This window comes from Lutra lutra, chromosome 3, assembly GCF_902655055.1.
Source record: "Lutra lutra chromosome 3, mLutLut1.2, whole genome shotgun sequence".
Classification (NCBI taxonomy): domain Eukaryota; kingdom Metazoa; phylum Chordata; class Mammalia; order Carnivora; family Mustelidae; genus Lutra; species Lutra lutra.
In genome coordinates, this window is record NC_062280.1 from 80,927,331 (window position 1) to 80,954,800 (window position 27,470).

General features: G+C 35.5%; 1 protein-coding gene across 1 annotated transcript in view; it reads left to right on the forward strand.

Moving 5' to 3' along the window:
* ZNF804A (zinc finger protein 804A) overlaps nt 1-25,284 on the forward strand; it is a 291,006-nt gene extending 265,722 nt beyond the window's left edge. Inside the window, exons 3-4 of the mRNA XM_047723078.1 lie at nt 18,475-18,605; nt 20,842-25,284. Coding sequence (XP_047579034.1) covers nt 18,475-18,605; nt 20,842-24,082 — 3,372 coding nt within the window. The 3' untranslated portion in view covers nt 24,083-25,284. The remainder of the gene's footprint in view (nt 1-18,474; nt 18,606-20,841) is intronic.
* Nucleotides 25,285-27,470: the final 2,186 nt, after the last annotated feature.

The window sequence follows — 27,470 nt, forward strand, 5'->3', positions numbered from 1 at the left end:
CAGAGAGCTGGAGTCTATAAATTTGTTTCTAATGTGTCTCTTCCTTCAAATGTAGTACAGATTCTGGACTTTGTATTTATAGGTACATTTCTCTAGGGTGATTTTATAGGGGAATACCAACCTGGAACAGATGAACAACTCTTTCACTGCAATAATAGAAGTCTTTATTTTGCTGGGAGAGACCCACTGGTTTAGCTGTTCAGAATCCAGTTGTAAAACTAGTCTGATAGTCACATCAGGACCCACTCATCACTTTTATATTTATCAGTCTAACTTGCAGATTCTCTGGTTTTCCCTTCTGGTATCACCACACTTAACCTCAGTGTTCTGGGATGCCAATTCCTTATCTGTATTTACTATCCATGCCACCTAATTGGCTTTTTGTAATCCAGATTTCTTCAAACATTTAGTTAGGTCCACTTCTGTCTCATTTTCTTGGTTTCAAAAACTGTTATTTTTATTTTTCTTAATTATATTTTATCTTATCAGTCACTGGAAAGGAAGGGAAGGAAAATATTTGTTGAATCACACATTTTCAACTCATTTGAAATCCCTGGGTTAGTACTAAAAGCTTCACAAAAAAAAATATATATATATATGTATTTGTATGTATATATATATGTATTTGTATGTGTATATATATGTATATACACACATACATACATATACATATATACATTTGTGTATATATATGTATACACACATATATATACACAAATGTATATATGTATATGTATGTATGTGTGTGTGTGTGTGTGTGTGTGTATATATATATATATATATATATATATATATGGATTATTTCTCCAATGTTGTGTAATTATAGAACAGAATCCAGGCATTTTAACATGATATTCAAGGCTTTCTATCATTGTGAGTAATGTAATTTCTTTTTTAATATCCTCTTTGCTTTATTCTTGTGGTAGGTAGTATTCGATATGACCCTCAAGATGCCTGGCCCCATATGTACATTCCTCTTCTCCCAGTTGTTCAATTACTCATTCATCTATGTTCTACTGTGCAGTGAATTTGTGGATGCAATTAAGATCCCAAATTAGTTTACTTTAAGATTATCTCATTGGGCTTGACCTAATCCCATAAACCCTTTAAAAATGGTTTCCTCCGGTTTCCTCCGGCTTGTCTAGGAATTCAGACATTTGGAAAATGAGGGGTATTTGACGAGTGAGAAATTTTCAGTTGATGGCTTTGAAGATGGTGGATGCTACATGACAAGGAATGCAGCAGCTTCTAGTAGCCAGGAGAAGTATCCAGCTGACAGCTAACAAGGAAACAGGTATCTCAGTCCTGCAGCCACAAAGAACTGAATTCTGCCAGCAGTAAGAATTAGTTTGGAAGCAGATTTTTCCCTAAGCTTCCAGTTAAAAACTCAGTCTGACTGCCACCCTGACTTCAGTTTTGTCTACCCTGAGTTCACAACACAGAACCTGTGTGTCTGACTTTTGACAGAGAATTTGTGGCTAATACATGTGTGTCATTCTAAGCCATTTAGTTTGTGATGGATTTTTAGGTAGAAGTAGAAAATTCATACATTCTCTCACCATTCTACATTTGTTATTTGAACTCTAAACGTTCTTTTCTACATCTTGACATCACTGTTTCTGACTTAAAAACTACCTGTGATGCCCTTATTCTCTCTTCTGTTTGTCTTTTTAATGCTATTTTTCGTTGTTCTTGTTGTTGTTTTGTTTTTGACAATTACCCAAAGCTCACTTATAATTCTTTAAAAATCCCTTCTGAGAAATATAATATCTTTCTCTTCTGAAAAACTATCACTTTGTATCCCATATATGATATACTTGATTCTGCCAAAATTTATGTTGTCGATATTAGGAGGCATTCCTTTACCCATCTCTTTGCTTCTGTAGGACCTTCAATAGTGTCTTAGGTCTAGGAAATAAATTATACTGTTAAATTACATTATGAGATTACAGGAATAAACACTGTAATAAGCTAAACAAAGAGAGGATGGACTTAAATACAAACTATCACACTGTTGACTCTAAATTAAAGGAATGCTTATAGAAATTTAGGCTTGCAGATTCAATTATGAAAGGTTTTATCATCTATAAAATAAAAATGGCAAGTTTTGTCATTTGATCAAATCACTTTTTATAGTTTGAGAAGTATTATCAAATTTGTTGTTTTAATTTCCCCTCAAGTTTCTAAAAAGTAGGAAGTCTTACATTTAATAAATAAGGACATAGACTTTCTTATACTATTATTTATAAAGTCATACAGATTACTGTTAACGAATCCCAGACTCCTGATCAATCTTGTGGCTTGAATTTAATCTTTCCCCCAAACATGCTATACTGTTCTGTTATGGTACATTTGTGCTAGAAAGTAATTATATCTTAGGTACTGTATTAGTTTCCTTTTGTTGCTGCAGCAAATTATTATGAATGTTGTGGCCTAAAACAACACAAATTTGTCTTATGGTCTGTATATCAGAAGTCGTAAAAGCAAGGTGTCAGCAGGACTGTGATCCTTCTGGAGAAGCTAGGGGAGAGACCATTTCCTGCCTTTTCCAGCATTAAGCAGCCACACTCATTCCTTGGGTCATCACCCCCTTCCTCCATCTTCAAAGCCAGCAGCAGCATAGCATATTCAAATCTTTCTCTCTCTTTCTCTCTTTCTCACTTCTCCTTCTGTTGTGACATCTCTTTCTCTGACTACTCCGCTTCTTCTTTCATTTATATGAATGCTTGTGACTATACCTGGCCCACCTGGATAATTAAGGAAAATATCCCTCTTTAAAGGTCCTTAAGTTACACATCTGCAAAGTCTCTTGGTCATTCAAAGTAACCTATTTGCAAGTTCCAGGCATTAGTGGTATAAATTTATTCTGGCAAAATCTTAGGGGGACCGTTATTATGTCTAGACATAATAGACATAACATAGACAGGTATCCATGGTTAGAGCTATAGGTTAACTCTATTAATAGGTATTAAGTATTAAGATTAGCAGACTTTAGAAAGACAACTCAGTTAAAACCACATTTAAACACTTCCACATATTAAACTTAAAGATGAAACTTAGTAGAAATAGTATAGAAGATTTTACTTTATTGAATGTATTTTGTTTACCTAGTTCAGTACATATTTTCAGTAAACAACAGCAGCTCTTTCTGATTTTTCTATGATGACACAAAATTCAGTTTACACAGAATGCAAGCTGCCACACTGTTGTTTGAGTTTTAGTGAATTAGTTTTAAATAGATATCCAGTAAAAAAGGTCATATTAGCACTGGAGTCATAAAATTAAAAGCAAAAAACATAACTTGCCTTTGTTCTCTTACTTTGACCTGGTCTATAACTAATTTCAGTGTTCGGAGGTGAAACATCACCAACATTTTTTTTTCCATAGTTAAAACTCAATAACTTAAGATTTTAATACAGTAGTTTCTTTGGAAGCTGCTCAAACTCTCAAAGTGATTAAGCTATAAACCTTTGTTTTATTATGTCTTTTAGAACTCTTAGGAGGACAGTTGTACTGTTCTACCAAGAACTAGTCAATTGTCAACAGAAAGCAAAATGAAGTAGTATTGACTCAATCCCATTGGTCTCATTGAGAAAACTATCTGATAAGTTGAGAAAACAAATTAAGTCCTTTATAATTATCTACTGAGAGCATTTATTTTTAATAATTTATATAAAAATGAACAAAATAAAATATTTATGGCATGCACTTTTTATAAATTTATTTTTAATTTCTTAAAACATACATGTAGGAACCATTGCTGCAAAACAAAAATATGAGTAAAATTAAAAAATTCAGACAAATAAAATATGATACTGATTTTCTAAAATATAAAAATGCATTTTAAAATTTCTTCTCTCGGGGCGCCTGGGTGGCTCAGTGGGTTAAGCCTCTGCCTTCGGCTCAGGTCATGATCTCAAGGTCCTGGGATCGAGCCCCACATCAGGCTCTCTGCACAGCGGGGAGCCTGCTTCCTCCTCTCTCTCTCTGCCTGCCTCTCTGCCTACTTGTGATCTCTCTCTCTCTCTGTTGAATAAATAAATAAAATCTTTAAAAAAAAAATTAAAATGTCTTCTCTCTGTAGAAATGCACTTAATATCTATGTGTTACACAAAGGAAATGTCTAATTAATAAAAACATACTTATTCACACATTTAAATTGACTTGATTCAAAATGTTCCTGATATTTTTTTTATTTAAGTAATATGTCACTTGATTAATATTTTTGAAAAAGAGTTTTGTCCAGGTTTAAAAGATAAAGTAGCCTTTGGGCCAGTGAACTCTGTCTCAAATGAGATCCACATACAATACACAGAATTCTACCTTTTAACATTAGAGTTAGAATAATGAAGAGAAAGAAATTGGTATTTATTGAGTGGGTGATGAGTATTAAGGGGACCAGTTGTTGGGATGAGCACTGGAGCTGTTGTATGTAAGTGATGAATCACTAAATTCTAGACCTGAAAACAATTTTACCATATATGTTTGCTAATGAGAATTTAAATAAAAACTTGAAATAAAAATAATAATAAAAATAAAGTGCATTAATATATAATTTGAGAAAGAAAAGGAAGACCTATTGCTATATATTTCTGTTCAAAATTTACTACTGTTTCACTGTAATAGAAGGGACAGATATCCATTGACTTGGCAAATTAGAATGCTCAAATGGAATAAAGAGAAATGGAATAAGGAAAAAAAGCAAAAAAGATATCACCATAGAAATTGCAGAGTTTGGGCAATTTCTTGATATATCTCCAATTCCAATTTTATTTGGGATAATTATGTGCTCAAGTAAATATTAAAAATCCAGCTTCCTGGAGATACTGCACATTTTCACTTAAAAAAATACAGGCCATCATATTATACCAGGTGTTTTCTCTCCAGCTGGGGTCTTCACATTCCCACAGCAGTTCTGGAGCTCTGTGCTTTGGCATTCTGTTACAATTTAGTTGCTGAGAGAGGGCATCAACTGGGTAGAAATGTGAGCCATATATCATATATAGGAACTATTCTCTCTTGAAAAGGCTTCCATGGATGTAATTTCTATGGTCCCGGCAAGAGACAAATGTAGTTTTCACACAGGGAGGTCACCAGTGACAGCTTTTTCCCAAGTGTTAATAAATCCTTCACATTCTTCTCAGCCCAAACACAATTTTCCAAACAGAAGTTATTTTCGATCGTAAGCAAAAGTGCCTATTAACACAATTGATATTCTACCTTTATGACATGTCTAAAAAACATTGCCATAAAGTTACTTCAAAATAAATTCCTCCAGAGTAGCCTATGTTTGCTGACCCTTCACTCATAATTTGATCATTTTATGTTAAGTGATAAGTCACTTAACACTTATATAAATATTTTTGAGAGAGAAAAAGAGTAAAAAAAAATCTATATCTCTATAGTATAATATTGTGTTTCCCACAGATTTTGACTATTGTCCCTGTTATTTTCCACTCTATTTATGCCAAAGAGATGATAAAGATATTAATCCACAAATATTTCATATTGTTAAAAATCATGTACATAAAATTCATGAGTTTGATTTTGTCTTTTTTATTGGATTATATATTTTTTTAAGATTTTATTTATTTATTTGACAGGCAGAGATCACAAGTAGGCAGAGAGGCAGGCAGAGAGAGGAGGAAGCAGGCTCCCTGCTGAGCAGAGAGCCTGATGTGGGGCTTGATCCCAGGACCCTGGGATCATGACCCGAGCCAAAGGCAGAGGCTTTAACCCACTGAACCCCCAGGCGCCCCATTTATTGGGTTATATTGATTTACTTGTGCATGCTGAGAAACCTTAGAAATATTCAGAACAATTTAGTTATTAGACCACAGATATAAGCATATGATGAGAGGATCATAATTTTTTTGTTTTTGTTTCAGTTTTAAAATGTATCTAATTTTCATATTTCAAATTTAAATTAAAAAATCTCTTCTCAAAGTAAAACATACTAGTAAGGAAAAAAAATGGAAAAATACCATATAGTGGGAAATAAAAATCCAATTCTGATTTTATGCTACAAAGAGAAATATCAACATTTTACTGATGCAGATACATTTGATTATGTTATTAGCATGCTGTTTTTAAAAATAGCATAATACAACAATATTCCTAATATTTCATAATTCTTATTGGTAATAGCTGCATGGTATTTCCTTTTAAAATCAAACCATAATTTTTAACTATTGCTCAGTTTCAGGTCCCTCAAGTTGTTTGTGTATTTTTAAATATAAGTGTCAATATTTTTTATACTGAAGTTTCCATTGCTTCCCTTGTACTACCAAAGATCTTATTGAGATTTTTATTAGTAAATTTTCAAAGCTTCCTATTGTACGAAGAAATTAATCACTGCCATCCTGTGCCCATTCAATTTGACAAGCATTCATGAGCACTTACAATGCAAGAGACACTTCTAATCCAGCACTTAAGAAAATGAACTGAATGGTTGGAAAATCAGTTTTAGACAGAACACATACAGATTACAAAGACTTTTATATTAGAACTAGAATGAGTTTTTGTCCACAAAGAGAAACTTGAGTTAATGGAATCTAAAGAATGAGAGGCCTTGGGGAAAGATATTGTTCAGATCTGATATGCCATTAAGAGATTAGATGCTTTTAAAGCTGCCATGAGAAATGTCCAAATGATACACATTCATGATAGTAATGGGAAAAGAAATTTTAAAGAGTCTTCCACAGGTTCGCTCAGCATAATGCCATTGATTAAATAATGACTAGAAGGAAATTACACAATGAAGTGTGATACCATTCACTTGAATATCTTAACCTCCTCTGAAGAAATATATTTGCTAATATTCTAATAGAACCCACTGCATAGTGTCTTCCAAGGAAGCTAAATTGATTCAGGAAATAGAGATGGTGATTGAGTTGTAATTCTTTGAGGGTATCACTTCTATGTAAGATAGAAATCATACTTAGTTTTTCAAAAGCAATTGAAAATAGTTCTTGGTAGAAACAACTCTTGGGAATTCAAAAGAAATTTTAAAACAGCTTCAGGAGAATAGGTACTATTTCTTCTTTGAATGTCTGGTAGAATTCTCTAAGGAATCTGTCAGGTTCTGGACTCTTGTTTTTTGGGAGTTTTTTGATCACTGCTTCAATCTCATTACTAGATATTGGTCTATTCAGGTTGTCAATTTCTTCCCAATTCAGTTTTGGGAGTTTATAGGTTTCCAAGAATGCATCCATTTCATTTAGGTTGGTTAAATTATTGGCATGTAACTGTTGATAATAATTTCTGATGATTGTTTCTATTTCTTATACACTAACAATGAAAAATACAAAGGGAAATTAGAGAATTGATTCCATTTACCATAGCACCAAGAACCATAAGATACCTGCAAATAAGCCTAATCAAAGAGGTGAAGGATCTGTCCTTGAAGAACTACAGAACACTCATGAAAGAAATTGAAGAAGACACAAAAAGATGGAAGACCATTCCATGCTCATGGATCAGAAGAATAAACATTGTTAAAATGTCTATACTGCCTAGAGCAATCTATACTTTCAATGCCATCCCAATCAAAATTCCACCGGCATTTTTCAAGAGCTGAAACAAACAATCCTAAAATTTGTATGGAACCAGAAGAGACCCTGAATTACTAAGGAAATGTAGAAAATAAACAAACAACAACAACAACAACAACAAAAACAAAACAAAACTGGGGGCATCACGTTGCCTGATTTCAAGCTTTACTACAAAGCTGTGATCACCAAGACAGCATGGTACTGGCACAAAAACAGACACATAGACCAGTGGAAAAGAGTAGAGAGCCCAGATATGGACCCTCAACTCTACGGTCAAATAATCTCCGTCAATGCAGGAAAAAATATACAGTGGTAAAAAGACAATCTCTTCAATAAATGGTGCTGGGAAAATTGGACAGCTATATGTAGAAGAATGAAACTCAACCATTCTCTTACCCCATACACAAAGATAAACTCAAAATGGATAAAAGATCTCAAGACGAGGCAGGAATCTATCAAAATACTAGAGGAGAACATAGGCAATAACCTCTTTGACATCAGCCACAGCAACTTCTCTCAAGATATGTCTCCAAAGGCAAAGGAAACAAAAACAAAAATGAACTTTTGGGACTTCATCAAGATCAAAAGCTTCTTCACAGCAAAGGAAACAGTCAACAAAACAAAGAGGCAACCCAGGGAATGGGAGAAAATGTTCACAATTGACACTATAGACAAAGGTTGATATCCAAGATCTACAAAGAACTCCTCAAACTCAATTCACACAAAACAGACAATCACATCAAAAAGTGGGCAGAAGACATGAACAGTCACTTCTCTAAAGAGGAAATACAAATGGCTAACAGACACATGAAAAAATTATTCATCATCATTAGCCATCAGGGAGATTAAAATCAAAACCACATTGAGATACCACCTTACACCAGTTAGAATGGCCAAAATTAACAGGACAGTAAACAACAAGTGTTGGAGAGGGTGTGAAGAAAGGGAAACCCTCTTACACTGTTCGTGGAAATGCAAGGTGGTGCAGCCACTTTGGAGAACAGTGTGGAGATTCCTTAAGAAATTAAAAATAGAGCTACCATATGACCCTGAAATTACACTACTGGGTATTTACCCCAAAGATACAGATGTAGTGAAAAGAAGGGTCATCTGTACTCCAATGTTCATAGCAGCAGTGGTCACAGTTGCGAAACTGTGGAAAGAACCAAGATGCCCTTCAACGGACGAATGGATAAAGAAGATATGGTCCATAAATACAATGGAGTATTACGCCTCCATCAGAAAGGATGAATACCCAACTTTTGTATCAACATGGACGGGACTGGAAGAGATTATGCTGAGTGAAATAAGTCAAGCAGAGCGAGTCAATTATCATATGGTTTCACTTACTTGTGGAGCATAAGGAATAACAGAGGACATTGGGAGAAGGAGAAGAAAAGTGAGTGGGGGGAAATTGGAGGGGGAGAACAACCATGAGAGACTGTGGACTCTGAGAAACAAACTGAGGGTTTTGGAGGGGAGGGGAGTGGGGGTTTGGGTGAGCCTGGTGGTGGTTATTATGGAGGGCATGTATTGCATGGAGCACTGGGTGTGGTGCATAAACAATGAATTTTGGAACACTGAAAAAAATTAAATTTAATTTAAAAAAAGAAATTTTAAGCTTGTGGAAATAGTAATAGTGGGTGATATATTAACTTATTAAGAAATACAAAACTAATAACAGCAGTATTGGAGCAGTTCAAAGCCGTAATGGATTTACTTGTAGAAGGGAAACTACCTAACAAGGTAATTCTAATTATTTTTCTAACTATACCAATTATTTACTATCATCTAAATCGAGCATAAAAGTGACACTGAAAACATTGATCTTTGAATATAAAAACTGGAAAGAATTTACATGTCATCAGTGTCTTCATCTGTAGACGCAAATGTCTAAGAATATGAATTATCCAGTCACACATCTACTAAATGAGTATGTAAGTTAAAATTATATCTGGCTGCAGGTAAGAGAAAACTCAAATAACTTGGATATTTTTCCCCCAAAACTACCTAAACAATCAGTCCTAGTAATTCAACAATGCTATTAGGGTATAGGAATCTTTTTTTGTTCTGCTATATTTGGCATCTAGACCTTCTTTGCTAAGCTGATAGCTATTTTCAATAGCTGATAGCTAAGAGGCTGCTGCCCTCTTAGACTCACAATTACACATGAGTAGGAAGCAAATGACATGGTTAAAAGCAAAACAAAACAAAGCAAAACAAACAGAAAGGGATCTTTTCTTCTAATGAGGCTTTCCTTTTTAATTTTTTTTTTAGGGACATCCTCCTCAGAAACATTTACTTCAGTTAGTGAGGATTGTATCACTTTGCCACTCTTATTTACAAAGGAGGTTAAGATTTTTACTATTTTAGTTGAGTACTTTACTTAGCCACCAAATTGGAATTCTACTAATAATGAGGCAGAAGGATATAATTGATAAAGGGAAGGCAGTTTGCAAGGTTTACCACAGACATCACAGGTAGACTACCCACTCTCTTGTGAAAAACTGTATTAATCAGGATTCTCCAGAGAAACAGAACTATGTGTGTATTTATATATGTGGGGAGAGAGAGAGAGAGAGATGATAGATGATAGATAGATAGATGGATAGATAGATGAATGACAAGGAGAGATTTTAAAGAATTCACTCACACAATTGTGGGTGAAATCAAGTCCAAAGTTAGTAGAGCAGACCACCAGCCCGGAACACCAGGAAAGAGCTGATGTTAGTCTCAAGTCCAAAGGCTGTCTGGAGGTATTCTTTCATCTCCAAGGACTTCAGTCTTAGCTATTAAAGCTTTCAGCTGATTGAATGAATTATGGAAGGTAATCTGCTTTGCTAGGATTTAATGAATAAATCTGATTACTCATCTGATTTAAATGTTTATCTTGTTCAAAAAGTTCTTTCACAGTGACACCAGGACATGTGACCAAATACTTGGCTTTTACCAAATATTGATCAAATAGTTGATCAAATATATGGCCTAGCCTGGTTGACACATACTGTTAACCATCACAAGTCCACTCCTCATCAACTTCTCACCCATAGGCACTCTTTACAGGTCGTATGCTTCCTAACATGATTCAGCTATGCTGTCTACAACCAAAAACACATTCAGGCCTCAGAAGAGGATGCAGAGTGGTTGGGTGGGTGGTGTTCACTCTTCTCCTTGATACCCTAGAATTTTAATACTATGATGTAAAGTTAGTATTTAAATACTATGGTGTAAATTTGATACATCTTATGTTATATAATAAGAAGATAAGGAGGGAAGAAAATAAAGGATATATATATTCATAAATGACCATGAAAATTACAGTCTTCACTTCTGTAACTAGTCACATGTTGTTGTTGATATTTATATCTGCCTTCTTCCACCACCTATTCCCTTTGCCTTCAGCAAGCACATCAGCTGGTTGTGGTTCTTTCTCCTGTGAAGTGACCCAAACTTTCATTCCTAAAGGGATGAGTGGTACCATCCCTATTTGTACACCCTGATTTTTAACCTTTCAATCTAGTTATGAAAGGAACATCACCATATGTTGGATACCCATTCAGAGCATCCTAGATAATGGTGCTCCAGCCATTCAAGGTATTGTCACCTAGAAAGAGCTATGACAGAATCTTCAAAAGGCCATTCCACCATTCTATCAAATAAGCTACTTCAGGATGGTAGGGAACACAATAAAGATCAATGAGTTATATGAACATAGGCCCATTGTCACTCTGTATTTGTGGTGAAGTGAGTTCATTGATCAAAAACAAGGCTCAGTAGTATACCATGATTGTAAATGAGGCATTTTGTAAGTCCATGGACTATAGTTTTGGCAGAAGCATTGCATGGAGAAATGACAGGTCCATATCTAGAGGAAGAACAAAACACTGCCATTTTCATGAAGGAAGCTGTCCCAATTTAATCAACCTGCCACCAGGGAACTGGCTGATCACCCCTGGGAGAATGGTACCATATTGAGGGCTCACTGTTTTTAATTTGTTTTGTTTCCACTTTTTATTTCTCTTTTAAAAATTTTTAATTGAAGTTGGCATACAATATTATATTAGTTTTAGGTATACAGTGTAATGATTCAACGTTATAAAATGATCACCATGATTAAGTCTAGTTACCATCTGTCACCATACAAAGTTATTACAATGTTGTTGACAATATTCCCTATGCTGGACTTATGCTCTCATGACTAATTATATTTTACAACTGGTAGTGTGTACTTCTTAATTTCCTTTACCTATTATCTCACCCACCTCCTCTCTGATAACAACCAGTTTGTTCTCTGTATTTGTGAGTATGTTTCTATTTGGGGTTTTTGTTGCTGTTGTTGTTGTTGTTCATTCATTTTGGCTCATTACTGAGTTCTGTTCCTGGCAGTTAAGGCACTCAGAGGTAGCTATAGACAGTCATCCTTGTTGAGTGGAAGTCCATGTTGCTGACCCCATGTATAACCACCATCCATGCCCCCATAGCCATTTTGTTCATGAGCTCATTGGGCAGTGACAGGGGTGGTTGAGGAGACAGACTGTGTGGTATTCACAGAACAGGTTGCCCTATCTACATTAATGTAAAAATCGTCTTCTACTGAGGTGATCCTTTGTGGAGCATTCACACAGGACACAAATATCTTCAGATTCTTAGACCATTCAGAGGAATCTAGCCACATACCTTTCCCCAGACCTCCTTGTCACTAATTTTTCAGTTATGTTCCTCCCAAGTTTCTAATTATCTGGCCAACCTATGGGCCACAGCCCATGGATCAGTATATCTCTTCTGGCCATTTCTCCTCCCAATAAAAATGAACAACACTGATTCAAAGTTTGTACACTGGGAGGATTTCCTTTCATCACTCTCCTTGAGGGATGTCCCTCAAGCAGTAATGCTGCACTTTCCACTTTGGGTGGTGCCTGTATATAGTGCAGAACTATCTGGAAACTACACCTGACTTTTTTCCTCCTCTATCATTGGTCACTTGCCTAGTGTTGTGGTTCAGATCATTCTTTTCCCACCCTTTATAAACTTGCAGCTAAGGAATGTCAGTGCTAACACACAGCTAAGAACAGTAATCAAAACAAAATAGTCTGCAGTTCACTACTCCTTTTACTCTGACTGTGTGAGGAGAGCACAGTCTTTACTCAAATATCACCTTCTCAATGAGGAGACACACCTTCTATGAGGGACACACCCTGAGTTGACCCCCATTTAGTCTTTCCTTGAATGTGGATAGAAACCGTGATTTGTTTCTAACTGATAAAATAGGAAAAAAAAAAACTCCATTAATTAGGTTGCTTTATATAGATTGTGTTATATAAGATTCAGTCTCAGGGGTGCCTGTGTGGCTCAGTTGTTAAGTGTCTGCCTTCAACTCAAGTCATGATCCCAGAGTCCTGGGATTGAGCCCCACGTTGGGCTCCCTGCTCAGTGGGAAGCCTGCTTCTCCCTCTCCCACTTTCCCTGCTTGTGTTCTGTCTCTCACTGTCTCTCTCCCTGTCAAATAAACAAACAAAATCTTTTAAAAAATAAATAAATAAAAAAGACTCAGTCTCAGCAGAATGGAGACTCTTCCTTGCTGATGGTGAAGAACTGCCATATTATAAGATAGCTTGTGAGTGGGTGATGGGGCAAGAAACTCCTGGCAGCTCCAGTTGCTGAGAATGGCTCTGGCTGCCAGGTGATAGGAAGCCGGGGCTCTCTGTCCTACCACCATAGGAAATAGATTCTACCAACAACTTCCAGGAGCTTGGGAGATTATTTTTTCCAAGACAAGCCTGCATATGAGAATGCTGCCTGGCCAGCACCTTGATTGAGCAAAGTCTACTGACCTACAGAAGCCATGAGATAATAAATCTGTGCTATTTTAAGCTATTAAGTTTATGGTCATTGTTAAACAGAAACAGAAAAGTCATCTAATAGAAATACTTCCCCCATCACCGTGTTGTAAGTTGGTATCTCTGCCCTTGCTGCATGAACTCTATTTAACTTTGTTTCTTCTACCGAATTTTCACTATGTCCTGAAGTATACAACTAACTTATTTATATATGTCTTAATATGTCTTTCTCAACTCTCATGAACATTTCAAGAAACAAACAGCCTTTTTTTCTTCTGTCACAGATGTATCGACTGTGCTTAGAATAACAGCTGACACATAATGTACACTCAATTAATACTTGCTGAGAGATAAATGGATATATGCCTCACAGCCAAGTCAGCCCAACCTAAAAGCACAGCTTGAAAACCATAGAACAGCATAAATATAGGAGATAAATCATAAGAAATGTTCCAGGAAATCATGATTCCACTCCTGGTTCTACCATGTGATTCTGGACTAGTCTCTAAAATCTGCTTAGCTTCAGTTTTGCTTTCTCTAAGTACAGATCATAATGTTCACTGTGTTTGTTTATGTTTATTTTCAGACCCAAGCAAAGTAACATATGCAATATTGCTTAATAAATTTTAAGGAACAATATCAATTCTAGATTAAATATGGGTGGCTAATATGTATATAAAATATTCCAGCTTCCCTAGGAAACAAAAGAATTATAGGCAAAACACTAATGATATATTATTTGTTGCCTATTAATTAAATGAATTAAGAGTGGTGCTACCCAATATTGGATATGATGTATACTCTTATATACAATTGGGAGGAGTACAAAAATAGTTTAAAGTTAGGAACAACAGTTTAGAAAACCTCAAAAAGTGCAAATGCATATCTTTTATTCTAACAGTTTTGTTTGTGGGAACCGATTCTTGGATGTAATTAGACAAGTGTACAAATATGAGAATATTCATGGAAGTTTGGTTTGCAATTATAAAACAGTGTAATTTACTTAAATGCCAAGCACAAAATGATGAGTTATCTAAATGGTTCTCTCTTCCTCTCTCTCTTTTTCTATCACTTTTTCTCACATTGTTTAAAGTTTTGGGTTTTTTTTAATTAACATATAATGTATTATTAGCCCCAGGGGTACAGGTCTGTGAATCGCCGGGTTTACACCACTTCACAGCACTCACATTGTTTAAAGTTTTGCCAGTCTCTGAAAACACCACCACTAACTTGAGGCCAGAATCATAACTTTCCCACCCACCCAATTCCATGAGTTTCCTGAGACCATATCTGAGGATCAATGACCTGTGTTGTCCTTACAACATTTTGGTTCTTTATAGACGAATAGAAGTAAATCAGCAAAAAGTAGACTAGGCCCTCTGAGATAGTATTACCAAAGGATGTTGATTCTGTTTTTCCATTCTCTATTTGTATATTTCCAAAACATAGAATCATATGCCAGTGTACATTGTAATTTGTTTAATAATGCTGGGCCTAGACCATATCTTCTCACAAATTCTTTTTAACATTCTTCTAATTTTCTAATTCTTACTGTCTGTCATCTCTGTCCTGACATTTATCACTAAGAATTTCTTTTGAGTGACTTTCAATAAATTGTTCAGGGAACTTTTGAAATAGCATTGATATTTCTGTAAGTCTCACAGGTATTATCTTGTATATTTCTTTGTGTGAACTTGAACTTAAGTTTTCTTTCCATTTGGCATTCTCAAAAGCATTTACTCAGTTTCTATTATTTACCTTTCAAAATTACTCTACTAGATAGAAAATATGATGTAAGAGTTTATTTTTGCTGTAGGAAAATCCAAGAAAGGTATCAAGGCTGATAATTCTAGCCTAAAACTAACCAAAGTATTTGGCCTATAAGCCCTGCGGCTAGACCATCAATGTTAGGCAAGCTCGTTTACGGTGATATCACGTAGTCTGTCACTGAGATAAGAGAATTATTTGTCCACAGAAGGAGACTGACATCAGTAGGGACATTTGAATGTAGTTTGATGTATCTTGACAACCTCTACAAGACTAAAGCAACATTTACATTCTAAATATACACAGTTCTCTAAATGCACATCCAGAGTCTGATTCTAGCCACATCAGTCACTCACTTATAAACAGTAAACACAATGGTACTGGCATTTGGTAATTGATGGACTCCTTGATCTTTAACTACTATGTCAATAGAAACTGGTGAATTCAAATCATAATGGTTAATCTGAAACAATAAATAGGAAACTCTTGACATTTCATATACTTGCTTTAGAAAAGCTTGCCTTGGGGCACCTGGGTGGCTCAGTGGGTTAAAGCCTCTGCCTTCGGCTCAGGTCATGATCTCAGGGTCCTGGGATCGAGCCCCGCATTGGGCTCTCTGCTCTGTGGGGAGCCTGGTTCCCCCCACCCCTCTCTCTACCTGCCTCTCTGCCTACTTGTGATCTCTGTCTGTCAAATAAATAAACAAAATCTTAAAAAAAAAAAAAGCTTGCCTTATGTCAGAAACATTATATTTTTAACTTACTATTATATATACCTATATGTAATAGAAATTAATTTGTATCCTAGAGATTTTAATAAAAATAGTCCAGTCTGACTTTCTTGTTTGTCATCTGCTGTGTCCCAAAGGATCATGTAGGAAATGAACTATCTCAATTTGTTAAAATATCATTATTTAAAAATAAGAGTTAAAAATTTTTTGAACATTCTTACACTGATATTTCAACTTATTTTTTGCTTTATTTCATTTGACACTTTGATTCTTTAAATATTTATTTTAGAGAATTTAGTTTCTGTTTTCTTTCAAATTCTCCATTAGCATCCTCCTCCTAGCACCCAAACCTTCTCTTGATTGAATGCCTCTTTCTTGAAATGGCAAGTAGTATTTCTCAGTAAAGGTAATACCTTTTAGACCACTCAATTATGCACATCAAATAAGTCACCAATTCTACTTTTTCTTCCTACTGCAACTGACTTAGAAAAGGTTCTTAGTGTTTTTTTTACCTAAACTACTATAGTATCCTACTTATGCATCCCCTTATCTTTAACATTGTTCCATGGCAAAATTTCATGCACACTGATGACAAATGGTTCTTGACAAAATGAAAATCCCATTGTAGCACTGCATTGTTTAAAATCCTTCAGTGTTTCCTCCAGTCACATTTCATAATGTGATAGACAGGTTTGGTTTAGTTAGATACTGTAATTCATCAATTCTCATCACTTCTACACACACAATCTTCTTTAACCATATTTCTCTCTTTCTGCATTTTTTTTTTTTTTGGAATATGCATGCTCCTATTTCTACATTTACACAAAATTTCCCTAAACTATTATCTCTCCTCCAACATCCAACCCTTCTTCTCCGTGTTTTTTTTATATCCTTGAAGATCCAAATCAGATATCACTTTTCTCAGGTAACCTTCTTGGGATTTTTTGGGCACCCCTCTTCTGTCCTTACATTGCACAGTAAAAATACCTCAATTAATGCCTGTTGTTATCTCTTCCTGTATGTGTTCTCTTATTTCCAAAAAATACATATACACAAACACTCACATACACTTACACACTCACAGACACATGGACACAAACCATATAAAGGTAAAGACATTTTGTTTAATCTTTTTCTTAAATCCCAGCCATTTAACAGCTATTTAACAGAGCTAGTGCTCAGTAATTATCTTTGAATAAGTCTTGCTATGACTTCAAAGTTTTAGGAAATAGAGGTGACCAAGATTATGAATACCTAAAATTTAGAGTTAAAACTTTTTTGCCCTATTATACTCAAATTCTAGATTTTTTTTTCATGATCAATATTCTATCTTATTTTAAAATAATTATTCTTTATTCTGGAATAATCTTATGTATATGTATATATACACACCTTATATAAATCCCATTAGTTCAAATATTACAAATTACTTGAAGCTTAAGCTATGGTTCTGTGTAAGTGAAATTAAGTAGATATAATTCAAGATCACCAGGAGTCTGACATTATTTTATCAGTATGACTAACTTTTTTTGAGGCCAGAAATTTCCCAATTTGGAGGATCTAAGTGATTCACATATAAACCAACACCTATTTATTGATCAGGCATTTTATATACCAGGCATTGTTTTAAGCCCCTGGCATACACCAGTGTATATGTATAAGGCATTTATTAAGACTTTATTCAATCATTTCATAAAAATGTAATTAGTGTATGCTTTATTATCTTAGAGTCCTACTCAAAGACTCTGACATATCACAAAAGCACAACACCATAAGTCTTCATGAGAAAAATAATATTACTTTAATTATTTTTAATAACTCTACACTCTATCTGTGGAAGACTATAGTGAAAATATTTGGGGCATGGGACCACTTTGGTGTCTCTTAAATCATGCCACAAACGTCTATTTATCAATTCTATTCAAGTTGACATTCTCTTTCTCTGGCCAAAATGCTTTCAACCCCCCAAAATGAACTCCTTTATTACAAATGAAAAATATGCCCAGTGTAAAAAGAATTTCTAAAAGTCACTATCACTTTTCTTCCCAGATCTTGAGTTATTTGGGGAATGTGCTGATGTTTGAAGGTAGAGATTGTTTTAAATCACATCAACAGAGTTTATTTGCCTTATTGATTAAGACAAAACATTTATTCATCTTAGAAAATGTGAAAAGGGCCAGATACCTTTCTAATATGCAGCACATCAAAATGATGAATTTTGTGATATATAATTGAAACACACAAGCTAATTAAATTTGTTTGAAAATTAGGGGTTTACAAGACTCCAACACTTCCATGTGAATTAGGCACAGAATCTTGGCAGAAAAATCAGTAAGCAGAGATGAAAGTTTTCAATATCAATTTAGCTAAGGCTTAGCTATATCCTTAATATAATGTAATAACATTCTTTGGCATTTTCACAAGCCAAAGATACAAAAAATATTTTTACTAGAAGTGAATTGGCACAAATGTATTTTCCTTAGATGAGGTCAAAGATAATATACTGGAAAATTCCAAGAATAATAATAATAGTTTTAACATTGCCATAGAGCCAAATACCATTAATCATTTCCATATTTCTTAATAGAGGCTCAAAGAACTGAAACAAAGGGAATTTGCTCGAAATGTAGCATCTAAATCCAGGAAAGATGAAAGAAAACAGGAAAAAGCACTCCAACGCCTGCACAAGCTGGCCGAGCTAAGAAAGGAAACTGTATGGTGAGTGTGCTATGAAATCTTAAGTTTTCTTAAAGCATAATGACCAAAAAAAAAAAAAAAAAAAAGGACATAGGAATAAAGGGCACAATTCTATTTGTTTCTGTACCCAGAATAAGATAGTCAGATTTTCATGGCTTTCTGTGAGCTGTAGACAGTCATTTGAATTTTATGCAAACAACTGTTTAGTGCACATTTCAATAAAAAAAAAATTCCTATAATTTTACTTTTCAAAAAAATTAATTTCATATTACTCTGATATTTGCACTTAACTGAAAACCATTCTGTTTCTTACTGGAAATTCTAAATACTTGATTGAAGAAGAGAACAGAGCACCATCTCATGACCTTGTTAAAAAAGAAGTTTTAAGAGGAAAAATTTTTTTAAAATGAAAATTTGGGGAACTTTTATTTGAAAGTATCTTTTACAAAAAAATAATAAAAGTTAGGAAGACCTTATAAAATTCAGAGTCAAGTCAAAATTAATTTCACTATGAATAAACAGTTACAACTGTTAGAATTTCAAAACTGTTACTTTGACCTGCTTCTAACAGTGAACAGCTATAGTGTTACAATTCAGAATTTATAATTCAGGCCAAGAAACTGTTATAAAAAGGAAACAGCTTTTTAGAGTGTTCTCTCCACCTACCCCAAGACAAGTGATAGGGAATATATTGCCATATCATAACATTCTTTGGGATGTCAAGTTTGGAAAAATCAAAATTTAAATGTATTTTGAATCCTCTGGGAAACTTAAAAACAAACACAACTGCTATTCAATCATAATAATCATATATTTTTACTCTCTGTGGTAATAAGTGAAAAATTATACAAGTGCAAGTTAATGTTATAGAGAATCATAGGGCCTATGCACTTTAAAGTCCTAAAGTAGCATTCCAATGTAGATGTAAAATTCTAATACATTGAGAAAACTAGAGTTGATAATAAGATATGCACAAAAAGAAGCAAAACTGGGGCCCCGGGGTGGCTCAGTTGGTTAAGCATCTGCCTTTAGCTCAGGTCATGATCCCAGGTCCTGAGATAGAGCCTTGCGTTGGGCTCCCTGTTCAGTGGGGAGCCTGCTTCTCCTTCTCTCTCTCCCTCTGTTGCTCCCTGCTTGTGCTGTCTTGCTTGTGCTCTCTCTCTCTCTCTCTCTCTCAAATAAATGAATAAAACCTTTTAAAAAAAGAAAAAATAAGCAAAACTTCTTACCTAAATTACTTCCTTCAATAATAGTACATATTTCATGGTACACACACCCCCACACACACACACACACACACTTTTCCTGTTAATTTGGGGCTTCTAAAGATGTGCAAAGTAAAAACAGTATTTTTTCTTAATATCAAATATGGTAGTGAAACAGCCCATTGTGTTAAAGATTAAGTAAAGAAAATATTCAGCTAAAAAAAAAATTATGGGGCATTTATAACTTTTAAGAAACTAACTTTAATAGAATGGAAAATTCTGCACACCGTGATTCTGTTTCAATAAAGATGATATTCAGGTAGCCCCTTCTTTATATGCCAGACAGTATAGTTCTTTTTATTAAGAACCCACTATTTATGGTGTACTGCAATGACAAATAGAAATTATATCTTAAGTAATCCTTTGTCCTATACTTACTATATATTATGATATTATTTTTAACTTCAGGGTAATTTTTAAATATTAAGAATAACAAGTCTAAAAAAATTTCTGAAGTTAGTATTATCTCTTAGTTAGTTTTGCACTGCAACATTCTCCTTGGCCTGGGGTAGACTTCAGTAAATACTGGCTGGATTGAATTATTGAACTGAATTCCCAGCCCTTCTGAAGTCATAATTTTTTTAAACTTTGTTCATATTCTCCATATAGTATTAATGATATTAAGTATTGGCAAATTTAAATAATTTTATTTTAGCAATTCTACAATACTCCAAAATACCACTGAAAAGACCATGAGTCTAAAGAATCTTGATCAGGAAGAATGAGTTGAGAGCACAGGAGTGTCCTCGACACTGCTGTTAACAGCTGTGAAAGTAACTTCAACACAGCACGACCAAGTTATCCCAAATAGTAACAATAACTAAATGCAGTTGTAGCACTAAGGAAGGGACCTATGCTATATGAAAGAAATTCTCTTACAAAGATTTTAAAATTTGAAAAAGAAATCCTACAATGACATTTCTAAAATATAAATGTTTGGATATTTTTTTTGTCAAAAGTGTCCGATCTAATATATACTTTTCTTTTTGTAGTGCTCCTGGAAGTGGCCCCATGTTCAAGTCAACAACTGTTACTGTGAAAGAAAATTGTAATGAAATTTCCCAAAGAGTTGTTGTGGATGCAGTTAATAACCAGGAAGATTTCAAATATACTTTGATTCATAGTGAAGAGAATACTAAAGATGTTACCGCTGTTGCTGCAGATCCAGAAAGTGCAAATATTACAGCAAAAAATAACCAACTTGGGGATCAAGCCCTAGGAATCCACAGACACAAAATTGGCTTTTCTTTCGCATTTCCAAAGAAAGCGTCAGTGAAGCTGGAGTCCTCAGCTGCAGCCTTCTCTGAATACAATGATGATGCCTCTGTGGAAAAAGGATTTAGCAGAAAAAGTAGATTTGTCCCTGGTGCTTGTCATCTTCAACTATCTTCACCAACAGATGTGCTTTTGAGTTCTGAGGAGAAAGCTAACTCTTTTCATCCACCAGAAGGAATGTGCATTGACAAAGAAACTGCTCAAACTCAAGAGATGAAAGAAGTTTCTAGCGAAAAAGATACATTTTTATTACCTTCATTTTGCCAGTTTCAAATCCCTTTATCTTCTGATGCAGATAATTGCCAAAATTCAGTCCCATTAACAGATCAAATACCACTGGAAGATGTTATTGTTAATGAAGACATAACTATGAGTGATAACAGTTCTGAATTGTTAGGAAATAAATCCACAGTTCTTGATTTAGCTAATGATTGCTTATCTTTGCAAGCTACCACAGAAGAAGTTGTTAAGAACAATGATGAGTCTACAGTTGAAGTTGCAAATAAAAATCATGGCCCTGAGATGTTGGCCCCTTCAAATTTTGAAGAGGAAAATATAAGCTTACATAAAAAAACAGATTTATCCAAAAGACCATGTGAGCCCTTTGTACCGGTTCTTAACAAAGATGGATCCACAATCCTTCAGTGGCCATCAGAAATGCTGATTTATACAACTACTCAACCATCAATTTCCTATAGCTGTAATCCTCTCTGTTTTGACTTCAAGGCCACTAAATTAAACAACAATCTAGATAAAAATAAGCTGCCCTTAAATGATCTTTCTTTTCAGCAGAAAGGAGAAGACATTTGCAAGAGACCAGTTTCAGAATGTAAGAACACATCTGTTGCGGGACTCATTGATTATGATATTGGAGGTAGCAGAAATGAAGGCCCCCAAGTCACTCCTCCTTCAGTTGATGATAGTCTCTTCAATAACTGTAATTCTGGAAAAAATGAGACTATGGGTCTGAGGAATAGAAATATTTCCTGTAGGATCAGAAAAACAAAAAAACACAACTTTACCAAAACTCAAATGAAACAGGATACTCTAGATGGGAAATATAACAAAATAAGGTTGAAAGATACTCATGAACACTGGTTCCATAAAAGTAGAAGGAAGAAAAAAAGAAAAAAATTATGTCAGCATCACCATGGGGAGAAAACCAAAGAATCAGAAATTAGCTTCAAAATGGAATCAGAAAATAGTTACACTGATATAACTAGGAAAAATCTACTAGAAACAATTTCAGAAAAGCACTGTCTAGCTGCAGAGCAATTATCGGACTCACATCAGTTACCTGATAAAAGGCCCAAATCATCATCCATATACTTAAGTGACAATGAAGAAATGTGTAAAGCCCAGAACACTGAATATAATAGTAATGATGCGATCAGTTCTAAAAATCACGGTACAAAGAACTCAGTTGTTTTAAATGAACAACCCAATCCAATAATGATACATTCTGGGAAACATAATTTAACTTATTCCAGAACTTACTGTAGTTGGAAAGCCAAAATGTCCAGCTGCAGTCAGGATCACAGATGCCTAGTTCTTCAAAATGACATGAGCTGCCTGAGTCAGAACCAGGCTGTTAAAAGAGGTTCTAATTCTTTCATTAATGAATCAGAAAGATTCCATCGAAAACGTAGACAACATTCATATTCTTATTCTTCAGATGAAAGCTTAAATCGACAGAATTATTTACCAGAGGAATTTTGGAGACCACCACGGGCTTCTGCTCCCTGTAAGCCTAAAAGGAAGCGGAGGAGAAAAAGAAGTCGATTCCATATCGGAATTGAAGCTTTTGAACTCAGAGAGAACCCCGATTATCCCAGGAAGGGCAATTCTTCCTTAGGTCACCAGGATGAGTTAGTAAGCCAAGACCAAAAAGGGGAAATAAAACCACAGGACACTGCGAACCCTGGGAGGAACTCAGACCAAACAGATCAAGGAGAAGACAAGCAAACTTTGCACCCGGGCAGTCCCCTTCCTCCTGAAGCCAGTGGAGGGGCTGAGCGTTTAGCGCTGGAAACCACTTCTGGGGCCTCGGCAGACACTTCCCACGAACACGCCACATCTGTCCACGAAGCCAGCGCCCCAACGAAAGAAGAAATGGACAATGCCTTGCTGGAACACAAAGAGAGAAGTGAGGATATAAATATGCAGGAGAAGCAAATTCCTTTCAAGGTGCCTCACCCTGAAAGGAACTTGAGACCACCACAACCGAAATCCCACCTGTGCCATTACGAACTGGCGGAGGCCCTCCCGCAAGGAAAGATGAACGAGGCGCCCGCGGAGTGGCTGCGTTTTAATTCGGGAATCCTTCACACACAGCAGCCCTTACCGTTCAAGGAAGCACACGTCAGCGGTCACACCTTTGTAACGACGGAGCAAATCCTGGCCCCCTTAGCTTTACCGGAACAGGCACTACTGATCCCAATAGAAAACCACGAGAAATTCCGAAATCTGCCCTGCGAGGTCTACCAGCACATCCTCCCGCCCAACATGCTGGCCAACAAGGTCAAATTTACGTTTCCCGCAGCGGCTCTCCCACCCCCTAGCACACCTCTGCAGCCTCTGCCTCTGCAGCAGCCCTTCTGTTCTACCTCTGTAACCACGCTCCACCACGCGGTTCTGCAGCAGCACGCGGCCGCCGCCGCAGCCGCAGCAGCCGCCGCGGCCGCGGGGACCTTCAAAGTGCTTCAGCCCCACCAACAGTTTCTGTCCCAAGCTCCGGCTCTCACCAGAACATCCTTACCTCAGATCTCAGTAGGACCGGTCGGACCCCGGCTCTGTCCTGGGAACCAGCCACCTTTTGTTGCTCCTCCTCAGATGCCAATCATTCCAGCTTCGGTTCTTCATCCTAGCCATCTGGCTTTCCCACCTTTACCCCATGCCCTCTTTCCTTCTCTGCTTTCCCCACACCCTGCTGTCATCCCACTACAGCCCCTCTTCTAGTCATCGCCACAGGAGGGAGAGAAAATGTTCGTGTGAAAACAATTGCTATGTGCGTAAATGCTCATCTACGTGGATAATTAATTTCCTACTTAAAGGGTGAAAATAAACTAGCCAAGATACTGGCCTCATTGATATAAAATCATTTACTGTAAGTGTAATGATGCAAATAAATTCTTAAGTTTCTGATATATAATATTATTAAGGCACTGAATAGTTTGCAAACCAATACAATATATGCTGTATATTAAGATGGTGTCTTAAGAGTATGTATAATGTACATAAAATATATTTATAGTACTGTAATTTATGTTGTAAAGTATGCTCCTTGGTTTTTTTTTTTTTTTTAATCCTTTGTGTATTTGCACCTATTTAATGTTTAGACAAAGCTGATGGCACCACGTTTTGTATCAAGTTCCTTGAAAATGTAAATTCAGTGAAATATATCTCTTGCAATAAATTTTTGTTAAGTATTTAAGTAAATCAAACTTTGTTTTAGTTCGTTTTCACTGTCCTGGGAATGTATAGTAACAGTAGGTTTTGGATTTACATTGTTTCTTCTGTACATTGGCATCTCTGAGTCTCAGAGGCTCAACAAAATACCTTTGGAGCTCTATCAATACTTAAACTGTAATACCTTCCTTCGGAATAAGTATAACAGGACCATTTGTTTTTCTGTTTGTTCTAATGTTGCTTATACTCAGAGTTTACTATATTTCTTGAACAACTGGCCCTCTAGATAATAAACCATGGAAATTATGTTAAAGTAATGTTAGTATTGAGGGGGGATAACTCAAAAATATGCAAGTACATAGTATTCTTTCAGGAACTGTGCAACAGCACTAGTAGACAAGAAATAGCAAATAAACAATATGAATTCTTACAACATTTTTGTATGTCAGAATTCTCGAATGTATTATGTTTATTTTTAATTGATACAGGAAATATATGTATATAATAATATTGGTATGGGTTAAGGAATGGGTTTAATTAATAAATCACTCCCCATATATAACATCTTGGGCAGAATGGCATAAACACAATCTGTATCTGGATATACTCTTTAATTGAGAATCTGGAAATGGGAAGGAGAGTAAATAAATAGCCCTTCCTTTTGCAAATCTAGAAAGATGTTTGTATCGTATTTCCAAATCACCCAGGAACTGTTAGAAAATTTCCATCACCCTTCCAGAGTCTGCTTTATTCTCAATGACCTTTGCCTGATCATTCACTGAAGGGCTTCTACATGTACTAAAGAATAGAATTATTCAATAGAAAACTAGGAAAGTCACACTCTTCCAATATGGATGCTTTCCAATATGTACCTACCCCAGTCCATGCCACTGGGTAAGACAAAGTCTTTGTGCCCAGTTGAGGGAGTCCACCCAACCATGTGAAATGATGAAGGATTATGGCAGCCTGGCAACGAATCTCAGCATCAGAGAGGCCATGTGAGTTCTTCCAAAGGGAGAGCAACAATTAAGTGATGTTCTACTGAAGAAATGCTATTTCCTATAACTACTATAGGAATGGGTTATCCTAAATAATAATGAGTATAAATGTATATTCCCATCACAGAATAATCTATATTAAACTCTATTTTAAATAGAGAAATAAGGGGGAAAATCTAGGTTGTTTACTTTCTTGATTATTTGCCATAATAATAATAGATTACAATGTTTTCCTAAAAAAACGGTTGTGAGAGATTGCATATGCCCTTTTTATATTGACAAACGAGGATACAATTCCATTTCAAATGTTCTGAGAAAACATATTCCAAAATTGGGTACTAAAATTGGAAAAGAGGAATTTTCCCCAAGCAAAATGTTTAAAACAATCTTTGAAGATAAAATAGTTGGGAATATCTACTGGGGAATGCTGACCCAGTTTGTTTTTCATCTGTCATATCAGGATCATTGCTTCTGCTGTTTAAAATCAAACCAAGTGTTTGATTTTAAAATATGCAGGCTGTCTCTCTTCTTTTGTTATCTTCTATCGTCCCAACATGTTCGTCTCTTACCTCTTGTTCTTATTCTTTAATTCCTTTTTTCTCTGATCTTTTCCTTCTCAATTTCACTGTAGACATCATTTGCGTGTGTGTGTCTTCCATTTTTCTTTCTCCATGTTGCCATTCCTTATATTTCTTTCTTCAAAATTCTGTTGCTCTCCTCCATTTCTCTTTGTTAAATGATATGGTCAGGCATGCTTTAACTCTTTAGTGTAACAGAATATGCTTGCTTGCTTATGGTCAAATTATTAGTTAGATGACAGAGATTTCTGAAAAGTTTGGGGAGGTAAGTTGTCAGTTAAAACTACTGAAACTCAACTTGACAGATAAATGAATTGGTTCTCATGGATATCAATGGCTGGAGAAGAAATGAAGGATAGTTAAGCACGTCCACATCATTCAGATTCTAAATAATTCGTCTGAATACTTGATATATTTGATCAGAGATGCTTACACAGTTGGGACATCTGTTATACACTGAGGACTCAAAATGGATATATGATGAGACCCTTGTTACTTATTCTGAAAACATCAACTCCAGAATCAAGTGAGTCAAGCTGATGGACTGAAAATCAACAATGAGCAAAGCAATCAGGTTAAGTCAGGGTAGACTCAACATGCAATGAGGAAGTCAGGGGACCATTAGGCATGTGCATATTGATGGTAGCAGGAGTCGAGCTTGAGAACAGGCATACACTGGCAATAGGTTTGGGCCCTGGATGATGGCTTGTTCATAAATTCTGGAGCTGAAATTCCAGTCCTATCCAGGAATAAATTATTGTACACTCTATATGTTGGGAAATTTAAATGATTCCAACACTATCTCTTACACACCATCTCTAACCTGCTAGTTACAAGCATTGCTATAGTATTTGTTATTGTAGAGATGAATGATTTGGAATATAGAATAAATCTGAACATGAAAAGTAACTGTAGCCAAATAAGAAACGGATTCACATTGGATGACAGTAAGGGAACTCATTTGTAACTTCAGCTATCATCTCTCTCTTTCACATATATCTAGCTATTTGGGTATATAGATATAGATGTATCTCCAAATTGTTTTATGAGTTGAACAGCAATATCAGACTGTCCACAGGGTGTCTCAATCTGAGTATCTGCCAAGTATTTGAACTCAAAACTCAAACTCAAGATCCTTTATTACAGATACCACTGAAACGTGGTCTTTGTCTTGTGTTTCTAAACTCTAAGAATGCCATTATAAAAAACAAAAACAAAAACAAAAAGGTGTTTTTTCAAAATCCTCTTTTTCAAATCAGAAGCCAGAGTGTCATGCCTACATCAAATCAATCAATGAACCATTTTTGCTCTGTTTCCTTACTTTTTTCTCTCTCAATTTTTTCCTGCCTGTACACTCTGTAT